Source organism: Castor canadensis, chromosome 2 (assembly GCF_047511655.1).
Source record: "Castor canadensis chromosome 2, mCasCan1.hap1v2, whole genome shotgun sequence".
NCBI classification, from domain to species: domain Eukaryota; kingdom Metazoa; phylum Chordata; class Mammalia; order Rodentia; family Castoridae; genus Castor; species Castor canadensis.
This window is the reverse complement of record NC_133387.1, coordinates 129,948,482-129,960,752: the sequence shown is the minus strand read 5'-3', so window position 1 is coordinate 129,960,752 and position 12,271 is coordinate 129,948,482. Positions and strand designations below refer to the sequence as shown.

The 12,271-nt window shown below is 39.3% G+C and overlaps 1 protein-coding gene across 3 annotated transcripts in view; it reads left to right on the top strand.

The window, feature by feature from the left end:
• Nucleotides 1–12,138, top strand: part of Rasgrp1 (RAS guanyl releasing protein 1) — a 62,883-nt gene extending 50,745 nt beyond the window's left edge. For all 3 annotated transcript variants that reach the window (XM_074065629.1, XM_020183592.2, XM_074065630.1), the window contains 2 exons: nucleotides 8,067–8,452; nucleotides 9,837–12,138. In XM_074065629.1, the coding sequence (XP_073921730.1) occupies nucleotides 8,067–8,452; nucleotides 9,837–9,965 (515 nt within the window). In that variant the 3' untranslated portion in view covers nucleotides 9,966–12,138. The remainder of the gene's footprint in view (nucleotides 1–8,066; nucleotides 8,453–9,836) is intronic.
• The last annotated feature ends 133 nt before the right edge of the window (nucleotides 12,139–12,271 follow it).

Here is a 12,271-nt window from a genome sequence, read left to right as displayed (position 1 = left end):
AGAAGTGAAGGTTAGGTAACAGATGAACTAGAACATGAGTAGGAAACAGTTCTAGAGTCTTAAATGCTATCTGGAACCATCTGAACTGTTTATACTATAAAATGAGGAGCTAGTAATGAACAATAGCAGTGAGGACCTTGGTGGGCAGATAAGGCTTCACACTGTTAGATTAGGCCCTGCTCTCTGGGCAAACTGGCCAGCTCCATGTCAAAACACTGATCACCTCGTCTTCCTGAAGAACACATAACACACAGGTGTTCAGGCAAAAATGCAATGCTCATTAGGTTAGTGCCAGCTTACACAGTGATCTCTAACTACAGCCAAAAAAAAGTTCTTTTCTGATGACGTTTTCCTTGTGTAGAAAAGATGAGTTTATTTTGCTCTTTTGAAATGGGTTCCCTAACATGGTAAGGTCACCACAGTTACAAATGCCTAGAGACAGCCTAAGTCCCTGTGGTGTGTCCTCTGCATTTAACCATCATTAGATTAGACCTCCATGAACACTCCTTATCACATGAGTCAAGGGTAAACTCTGCTCTCTTCTGAATACTTTCCCATCCCATGTAGCTAAACACAGGCCGAGATCAGACTTTGGGGATGTTTTGTTCTTTGAAAACACCCCCCGCCCCCCGGGAAAAATATGCTAATGAACTTTGACAGTCTACTTTTAACAGAAATTAACAAGTATTGTATGCCCATATATTACTCACCCTGTTTTTAAGAGTTATACATCCGTTAGGGTTTCTCATTTCTGTCAGATAGAATGCAAGTTTTCATAGGAAAAAATGACAAAGAGCAGTGTGACTCTGGAGCCTCAAAATGATTCCCTGAATGTATTCTTCACCAAACCCTGTCCCAAATTGGTAAGCGAAGACTTCTGAGGCTTTCTTAGAACTACAAGGAAGTAGACCAAACAATACGTATCATGGGCAACAAATGAAAATTACTATAAAACTGCTACAACCTAAGGTTTATTTGTAATGGAAGAATTGACTGTTGGATATCATCATCACCTATTCAAACTACTTCGTCGCTATTAATAACTCTTCTCTGGGGTGGCACCTGCTAATCAAATCAAAATTTCCAATGATTTCAGTCCTTTATCACCTTTCTTAATCTCACCATAACTCTCTATTTATCTTGAACTTGTACCTCTCCCGGTTTTCCTTAATACTAAGTGTTCTAACACTCCCTGCAATTACAAGGGGTCCCTTTCTGTTGCTTTTTCCTTACTAACCTTTCTCTTGCTCCTCAAAGGGTAGAGTGCCCAAGGTTCTGTCACAAAATCTCTGTATGTCTAGAACAAGAGAAGGAGTTATATTCATAATTTGGGGTTTAGCATATAACTGTGTTAAAGAAAAGTAGGAAACTGACTGAAAAGCACCCAACACTCACCTGCTCCTCTATAAAGGACAACAAAAGCGAAAGGTGTATAGCTGCATTTTGAGGTGAGTGATCATGGGCAAACACTGGAAATCGGCAGAAGAGACTGACTATGCTGGGACAACAGCATAGTAAGAGAACAAAATATCTGTCCTCTGGCTGTGGAGTCAACGGAGGCAAGCGTATCCTCACCCCTCTGCCCCAAGCAGGGTAAGTACAAAACAGAGTCCTGGCAAACTCCTATCAGTGGGGTGCCAGCAAGCCTAGCTATTGAGATCTCGCAACCCTCACAGGCTCATATTCTGACTAGATGGGCAAGGATTCATATCATCTCCCAGAACCACCAGGGTGCTATGACCAGCAGCCATCTTGAGAAGTAACCTATTGTCTGAATTTGGACTTCTCTGGGGGGTGTCAGATATCCTAATATATTCCCATCTCTGGGACCCCACAGACATTCCACTGTACTGGCTTAGTGGGTAGCAGCTCAGTGACCTAGACCTGCTGAGGGCCCTGCACTGTAGGAGATGGGTGTTGCTACACAGAAGGGAATGGAGGGCTCCACCCTCAAGAACAGGGAGATCAGGAAGCCTGCCCTCCAAGACCACAGACATGTCCAGCTACGTGTGCTCATACCAGTATGAGGCTGAGAAAAGAGCTCCTACAGTTCCACTACTGCATGCTGGGCAGTGCTGAGCAACACAGCACCCCAGCTGCCAGACCTAGTGATGTCTAGACAGAAACTGCCGGGCACAAAGCATTCTGCACTCCCTCCCTCCCTCCCACAGGCACTTCTGCTGAAGGAATTGGGGAGGAAAAAAAAAAAACCCTGGATGGTGCCATCTTTCCCTGGATACACACAACCAAGGGAGATCCCGACAGGAATTTTGCCCAGTTCCAGCCACAACCCATTCCCACTTGCTCCCTGATGGGCATGAAAGCTGAAAGAGTCAGAGGAGAGAAAAAGCCTTGGCTGTCACCCCCATCCCCACGCTTGCCCATAGAAGCAGCACAAAGGAATACCATGGCCGCTGCTGCCACACCTGTGTGTTTCTCATCACTTGCCTCTCGAACTGTGGACAGTCTCACACTGTACAGAGAGCCTGTCTTGATAAAACACATAAAGAATTCAAAACAATGGTTTTTAAAGGATAATGAGACTCACAAGAATAAAATAAATTAGGAACACAATACAGGATATGGATGAGAATTCAGCAAAGAGATTTTGGAAAAAAAAAAAAACAAAACCCAAAACTCTAGAAAATGAAGAGTTCAACAATACAAATAAAAAAGCCTAACAACAGACTAGATCAAGCAGAAGAAAGAATACTGAAGCTTGAAGACAGATCTTTTCAAATGACAGTATTCCAAACCTTTGAAATGCAATTAAACAACCAGATATCAGCATGAGACTACCCCAAGGCAAGGAAATAAAGATTACAGGCACAGAAAATCTAGAATGAAAAAAAAATATTCCCTTCATTTTGGGAAAGACATGGACATCCATTTATGAGGCTTATAGAACCTCAACTAGACCATTAAATAGACATTACTGGAAATGATCTTTTCCATAACACAATACAGTAAAAAACACAGGATAAAGACAGGCTTAAAATCTACAAGAGAAAAGCACCAAACCATACTTAAGGACAACCCTGTTAAACTAACAAGGGATTTCTCAGAAGAAACCCCACAGAGTAGGATGGAACAGAGTGATGTATTCCAAGTCCTGAAAAGTAACTGACAACCAGCATTACTATACCCAAAAAGGCCATCCTCCAGAAATGAATGAGAAATAAAGAACTTCTAAGATACTGAAGCAAAAACTGAGGGAATTCAGGACCTGCAGATCAACTTTACAAAAGATACTTCAGGGAGTCTCACATCCCGAAATTAAGGAAAGATAATTATCATCATGGTAGCAAATGAAAGTATCACTCCACTTATACCCAAAAAAAGAAACAGAAAAGAATCAAGAATTATACATTATCAAACAGTAAACCATCAAATCACAAACACAGCTGAGAGGGGAATAAAAGACCACTCAAAAAAACTACAAGAAAACCAACAAAATCATAGGCACAAGCCCATAACTTTTAACAATAATCTTGAATATAAATGGACTAAATTCTCCAATGAAAAGGTACAGACTGGGTTTAAAAAGGCCCAGTAATATGCTACGTACAAGAAACTCACTTCACCAGTAAAGATAGATACACAGACTGAAAAGATGGAAAACGATATCCCAAGCGGATGGAATCCTAAACAGACATTAAGGACAAAAACTATGAGACAAAATAAAATGACCAAGTGATCAATTATCAAGAAGACACAATGACTGCAAATCTATATGAACCTAAGATGAGCATCCAAATTTATAATTACTCTTAAGACTTACCAGGGGAGACATGCTCCAATTTCAATACCCTACTCTCACCAATGGATAGAACATTTGCACAAAAAAATCAACAAATTATCACAGTTAAAATTTTACCACAGATGCAATGAACTTAACATTTTACAGAATATCCATCCAACATCAGCATATGGAACTTTCTCTAGAATAGACCAAATATATAACTAAGATATACTGTAAGCATTTGTAACTATCACAATGTATCCCCAGTACAACAAAAGTATAATTAAGAAAATTAAAACAAAATGCAAAGGAAGGGCAAATTCATACCTTCCCTGCTAGAGCTGAGGCATTCCAATTTTCTCCTACCTACAGACACCAGAACTCTAGGTTCTTGGGCCTTTGGACTCAGGGGCTTTTCCCAGTGGCTGCCAAGTTTCTCAGATTTTCAGCCTTGGACTAAGTGTGTGCCACTGTATCCCTGGGTTGTAAGTCTGTGGATGTAGACTGAATGACAGTGCTGGCTTCCTTGGCTCTCCAGCTTTTAGGTGGCATATTTGAGTCAACTACTATAATAAATTTCTTCTTCTATACCTATATTTAAAAAAAAAAGAAGAATAGACCAACTATTAGGCCACAAAGCAAGTCTTAAAGAATTTTCAATCTTTTCAATCAAAACTTTGCTGAATCTTGTCTGATCACATGGAGTGAAACTGGAAGTCAATAACAAGAGAAACTTTAAAAATTATACAAATACATGAGACTCAACAACACATTTTTGAATCGTGGGTCTATGAGGAAATCAGAAGGGAAATTTAAAATTTCTTGAAATAAATGAAAATGAAATGCCACATACCCAAACTTGTGAGAGGCAGCAAAAGTAGCACTAGGAGGAAAGTGTACAGCACTGAATGCTTATATGAAAAAAAAAAAAAAAAGAATAATTTCAAATAAGTAACCCAATGACACATTTCAAGGACTCAGAAAAGCAAGAACCAAACCTCAAATGAGTAGAAGGAAAGAAGATCAGAGCAGAAATTAAAGGAGTTTAAAAGAACAATACAAAACATCAATGATATAGATGTTGGTTCTTTGAAAAGACAAAATTAACAAACCTTATACAGTCTACCAAGAAAAAGAAAAAATCCAAATAAAAATTAGTGATGAAAAAGGAGACACTACAACTGATACCAGAAAAATACAAAGGATCAGTAGAAATTTTGGAAAATAATATAACAAATTGGAAAAATCCTGAGGAAATGGATGAAATTTCTGGATACAATTGAACCAAGAGGATTAAAAAAAACCAAACAGACCAGAAACAATGAAACTGAATCACGAATAAAAAGCCTCCCAATAAAGAAAACCTCAGAACCAGTTGGTTTTACTGCTGAACTTTTAAAGAAGAATTAACACCACTGATTCTCAAACTATCCCACAGAATTAAAAAGGTAGGAACTCTTCCAGTTCCTACCTCAGTTCTGTGAGGCCAGCATTACCCTGTTACCAAAACCTGGCAAGGACATACACACACAAATGATAGACTAATCCCGCTGATGAACACAGATGCAAAAATCCTCAACAAAATACCAGCAAACCGGGCTGGGAGTGTGTGCAGAGCCCTGAAATCAAACCCCATTACTGCCAAAAAAAATGTACTAGCAAACCAAATTCAATTGCTCATCATAAAGATCATACACCATGATCAAGCAGTTTCAGGGGCTCATGGATGATCAATATGCAAATCAATAAGCACATAGGATGTGCATTCATAAACAGAATGAAGGACAAAAAATCATCCCATCATCTCAATAGATACAGAATAAGCACTGTATAGAATTCAGCTTCCCCCCATAATAAAAGCCCTGAACGGATTAGCTATAAAAGGATCATACCTCAACATAATAAAGGCTGTATGACAATCCCACAGCCAACATCATACTGATTAGGAAAAACTGAAAACATTTCCCCTAAGATCAGGAACAAGAAAAAGGTGTCCACTCTCACTGCTTTTATTCAGTATAGTACTGTAAGTTTTAGCCAGAGGAATTAGGCAAGAGGAAGGAGAGACAGAGAGAGACTCTCTCTGCCTAGGAATAAACTTAACTAAGCAAGTGAAAGACCTCCACGATGAAAATTACAAAACACTGATGAGAGAAATTGAAGAAACTAAAAGATGAAAAGACCTCTCATGTTCATGGATTGGAAAAATTAATGTTAAAATGTCAATACTCCCTTAAGCAATTTACAGATTCAATGTAATCCCTATAAAAATACCATGACATTCTTCAAAGAACTAGAAAAACCAATTCAAAAACTCATATGGAAATACAAAAGACCTTCCCAATAGTCAAAGCAATCCTGAGTACAAAAAACAAAACTAGAGGCTTCACAATACCTGATTTCAAGACATATTACATGGAGTGCCTACCTAGCAATCACAACGTCCTCAGCTCAAACTCCAGTAGCACCAAAAAACCAATTAAAAATGGGCAAATGATCTGAGTAGACATGTTTCAAAAGATTATAAATGACCATTTAAAAATATGCTCAATATCATTAGCCATCAGAAAAAAAAGCAAATCAAAATAAGACATACCATTTCACCATACTTAGAATGGCAATTATAAAAAAAAATGCAGGTGAGCATGTGGAGAAAAAGGAACTCTGTTGGTGGGGATGTAAATTAGTACAGAGATTTTAGAAAGTAGTGTGGAGGGTTCCCAAAAAAACTAAAATCAGAACTACCTCATATGATCCAGCTATCCCACTCATGGGTATATAGCCAAAGAAAATGAAGTCAACAAATGAGACACCTGCATGCCCATGCTTATGGTGGCACAATTCACAATAGCTAAGGTACACAGTCAGCTTATGTGCCCACCAACAGATGAATGGACAAAAAAATACACAACGTAGTATTATTTAGACAAAAAGAAGAATGAAATCCTGTCATTTGCAGCAAAATGGATGCAACCAGAAAACACGTTAAGTGAAATAAGACACAGAAAAGACAGGTACATACACGGTTGTTTCTCATACGTGGAAACTTAACAACAAGTTGTTCTATAAGTAGAATAGTGATTACTAGGGACTGGGACTGGTGCCTGGGGGTGGGGGAAGAAGTGTGGTTGGACATCATCAGTGCACACTGAAAGCACAAATCCATTAGTATGTAAAATTCACGTTAGTAAAAAACACAAAAAGTCATCACCCACAACACTCCTCCACAAAGCAATGTCATTATTTTAGAGTAAATGTAAGTTTATATACTTCAATATAGTATTTTAAGTACTTTAATGGTGTAGCTGCAACTTTGAGCTTTACTTAAGCCAGTATTAAGTGAGTTTAAATTATGTTTTTGTTGGAAAAAATTAAAACTAGGATCCTTATAGGGTTTCTAGTATGAGAATTATGTACTTGAGTTATAATTGTTGAAGAACTTTTTTGTTTTACTAAGTCATTTTAACTATCAATCCAACATCTTAGCTAGAAAATTTAGTAACAGGAATGTAACATTTTACTGCAAATATGTGCTTTTTACCTAATCACTTCATTCCCCAAGCTCTAGAAGGCAGTATCTTATCACCCCTACTTACTGTAAATGTTGTGTAGGACCTAAGGACTTTGCAGAGCACTCAGAATTTCTGCAAACAGTAAACCTAGCTGATGGTCAGTTTATCCCAAATATATCCACTCTTACTCTACTTGTCCAGGAAATTACTCCTATGAGTAACATTTCCAAACTAGGTTCTGGGAGGGGTATTTGTTCCAGGATGAAAACCAGAAGACTGGTCTGTCCTCTTGCCATCAATATCAAACAAGGGGAATACGTTTTGGGTCACACTTCCAGAAAGCTAAAACTTTCCCCTCAGTTAATCTGTACCCATTACACAGAGGATCCCTCAAGAGAGTTCCTACCATGTGTTCCTACAGAGAGGACACCTGTATCAGGACTGAGACTTGAGTGACAGTCCACAGAAAGTACTTGGAGCATTTCTGTCCATATACGGATCCTGCTCTTTTAGCTGACGGGATCTGCAGCATGAGGCAGGATTCCAACTTACCACAGAAACAGTAACTATGCAGGCAACCTCTGTGCAAACAGGGGATGTCTTTTCCCCAGGGTGGACACACCCTGACACCGTGGCTGTGGTTTGGCATGTTGAATCCTGGATCTCAGCTTCTATTCACCCTCTACCTTGAGTACCTGAAAGTGATGGTAGTGGAAGCAGGAATTCCTCTTACAATGAGGTCCTCGTTTGAAACTACTGTTGAGTCTTGAGTCTCTTTCTTTGAGCACTAACTCACTGTGTATCTCCCACAGCACCCGAAGAAGGATCTGTTCCATTCCACAATGGGGAGGCCGGGGGACACAGTGAGGACAGTAAGGACCGGACCATCATGCTGATGGGAGTGTCCTCACAGAAGATTTCTGTTCGGCTCAAGAGGACTGTCGCCCACAAGACCACCCAGACTGAAACGCTGCCTTGGATTGGCAGTGACAGCTCTCCTGGGCACTTTGTGCTCTCTTCCCCAAAGAAGACAGCCCAGGACACCCTTTATGTGCTTCCCAGTCCCACGTCGCCATGCCCCAGCCCAGTGTTGGTCAGAAAGCGGGCTTTTGTCAAGTGGGAGAATAAAGAATCCCTAATAAAATCAAAAGAGGAGCTCCGTCACCTCAGACTCCCAACCTACCAAGAATTGGAACAGGTACCTACCTTTTCACTTCCCTTTTTCCCCAGACTCTCCTATAGAAGTAAAACAGGGAAGAGCATGTGAACTGAAGATTCAGATCAGGTTGATTACTAGCAGGCTAAAGAAAAACAACACACAAACCAAAAAAAAGGAAAGAGGGAGGGTGGAACAATGTTACTGATTTTAAGCCTATCTACCTAATTATATACAACTATAAATAAAATTTCTGTAAAATGTATGGCTGGGATTCCATGCTAAAGTTTCAAATCCTGACATTTTACATTCCTATGAAAAGCAATGACGTAGTTAGCAACAATGCTGTGAGAAGTAGGTGACAGGAAGGTTTCACAGCAGGTCCAGAATAATTCCTACTCAGCAATACAGAGCCAGTTAACTCTCAGCATCTCCCCCACTGCCTCTTTACTTGAGTCCATGTCAAACATATCTGAAGACCAGAATTCACCATGTATGTTCTACAGGAACCATGTGTCCCATTCCTTACGATGACCGGCCCATCATTCAACAGTGCTATCCATGATGAACGAGTCAAATTAAACCAATGTTCCACACAGCATGTCATATATAATATATCAAGTATTACTGTTTTACTTTACATATACCTCTGCCTCATCATGGGACAAAAGAAAAGCAAATAAAGGCTATTGGGTCAGATATACCTGGGTTCAAATCCCAGCCTGAAACTGTATGGCAGCATTTTCTGCTTCTGTAACATTCAGATCTACCACCTATTTTCAGGGTGTGTGTGAAGGTTAAGATATTCTATATGCACCACAGTTCCAGGCACCAGGAAGCACTCAACATTGTATAGTAGCTAACAGAGCAATGTGATAATTCAATCTGATAAACAACCAGTGCACTCCCAATTACCCAAAAATTGGGGTCATCAGTCTGGTATACTGTAAGAACACTGGCCACACAGTCAGAAGCCCAGAAATCATCTGATGGCTCTATAATTAAATCACTACAAATTAGGTAACTAAATCCCAGTTCAGGGGGTGGGGAAAAATTTCAAAAGGTTACCTTTGCAGAATTTTCAAGCACTGCTTCTGTGGCTGTGACCAGACCAGACTCTGTTTCTGCCTCCTTAGGATCTCCTGACACATCTGTTCTGTCCTCCTCCACCCAGTACCTAGAAATGGCTTTTTATGCCTGCTAGCAACTCACACCTATGTCGTGATAGCAAAGACTAACGGCTGCTTGCACATGCTCGTTTGATATTTAACATGTGATTTCCTATCAGGGCAAAATAAGTATTTTGGAAACAGTCTTTAATTCCCAACCACAGCAAACAGGAGATGCCAATCAAGTACTTGCGATGCTGTAACTGATTTGCTGTCCACTACTGCTTGTTTACGTCCCGTATTCTCCTTTCCCGTAGGAAATAAATACCCTGAAAGCAGATAATGATGCCCTAAAGATGCAACTGAAGTATGCACAGAAGAAAATAGAATCCCTCCGGCTTGAGAAAAGCAACCATGTCTTAGCACAAATGGAGCAGGGGGACTGATCTTAGCCCCGAGGCTCCAGGCACCACGTGGACGAGCACCCTGGACACCTTTTCCATGCCCACAAACAGACACCCAGGAGTCTATGGAATGGAACTGCTGATTACTTTCAATCAGCTGACTCAAAGGGGAGGAAAGCTGAAGGATGCATTCATACTAGAGCTTATTTTTCTGGCACTAATGCCAACAGTGTGCTAAAGCATGGCTGTAGTTTCCTCACAGGTAGCATCTCAGGCGGCCTGCCTGATTCTTCCTTTGAACTAAAATTCCTGGAAAATGAATTTGCTTCCTTCAGGTTTTCCTTTGTTCCACCCAAAGGCTTATTTATAATAGAAAAAAAAATCCATATTCCAAAAAAAAGAGTGACTTGTACAGGCCAGCATTCTTTGTGAATCTGGTTCCTTCTTCACTACCTCAGAGCTAGTCAATTCACCTCTCCCCCTTCTTCCTCACTACACTCTTACAAGAGCACATTGACCTAGAAGTGAACTTCTAGAGACACAGCTGTGGCTTTGTAGGGCCTATTGAATGCCATTATCCCATTGCAGGTCAACTCACAGTTCAGTCTTAAAGTCGTCATAAAATAAATAATCAGATTTAATACCCAGAAACACAGCAATTACTGTCTCACACATGACTGGCTAATTAGCTAAAATAAACGTAACACAAACATGTTTGTCCTCATCTGTTCTACAGTAGAAAGAATTAGGAATTCATGGCTTTATTAAACAGTCTGTGAAGAATGTTTAACTCTTCATGTTCCATCTTTATTTTTTTTTTTGAAGTAAATTATTTCTGAACAGATCTGTGCTTAAACTCTTTACTATTGATACTATTTAGAAATAAGCTAAGGGGATCAATATCTTCAGTAGCTGACAGCATGTTCATATGTATATAATATGCATATACAATATCAGGCATGCAAATGACTTGGAATTTCCCCTTATAAAATGGCGTGAACTGAACAACTTTAGCCATTTACACAAATTCATAAGTCTATAGTTGTTTGGAGAAATTGCTTATGAAGTAAACTGTATTGTTTTGCAAATCACAAGTAAAAGTCCTGTGAATATTCTATTATGAAGGTTAATGGTAGATGGGTTGATTTGGTTGCCTGGGCAACCACTGAGACTCCATTGTTAGTCTCTTTTTAGTTCTCTTAAAAAAAAGTATGATCATTTAATTGGGGGAAGACTTAGCTTCCATGCTTGAAAAGTCTGGCACCATGCTGACTTACAATTCATATACAAGTTGACTGACTGCCAAGGATATAATCTTAATAAAGGATGTTCCTCACCTACTGCCAACAGCACTTCTTCATAAGAATGCAAACTAGACACAGTGTTGCCTCCTTGGAGGAGAGACCACCTTCCATTTGCATACCTTTGTGTTGAGTTTTAGTGACACACAACTAGCTTGTAGTTAATGATTCCTTAAATTCTGAAGAGTCACACACTCTTCCTAAATCTGTATGCACAAAGCACGGCTGCTTTAGTCTGTGTACACCAAGTACACACACTCAGTAGCACTCTCTATTTGCTTTCCATGGAACAAATAAGTTAAGAGAAAGTTTAAAATCTGTATTCTTCACTATTATTTTCCTCTGACATAGACCCAAAAGAGAATACAGCTTAATGTTTTTAAGGTCATGGAACACACAAATTTTTTTATTCTTCTTACTTTTCAAAATGAGGACCCCAAGTTAGTTTTTATGCAAAAAATCTACAGCATAAAGGAATTCAAAAGGTCATAGTCCCCTCAAATTATCTCTGCTAGATGATGCCAGGCACTGCCAAGTTCATTCCTGAAATGACAGGCAGAAGTTTCATCAGAGGTTTTACCATCCAGCATGGACCAAAGAAATACTGGTATTATTCACGTTGAGCTCCAGGGGCTAAAGAAATCTACATACACAATCACAGACAAGTTTCTGGATTATCAAGCCTAGGATGCAAACTTTACATTGACTCAAAGTAAGGACAGATCTTATTGTACTAGAAGCAGTGTCACTTCTCATTTTTGTTAACTGACTCCTTTTTACTGACAATTTGTGAATTTCTGTCTAAATACGTATAATATAAACTGCAAGAAAAAACCCAAATGTACAGATTGTAAAGTCTTTTTGATATGTAAGTTTGTGTAATATTTATATGATAAAAACATTAGGATCCCTACCACAGAAATGTCTTGTGTGTCTTCACCTTCACCTGAATGTTTCACCATAATCCACATTGATTCCATTCCCCTATTCTACTAAACAAACTGCGTTTCGCTGGAAGGAAAAGCAAAGCTACTATTACTCAGTTTA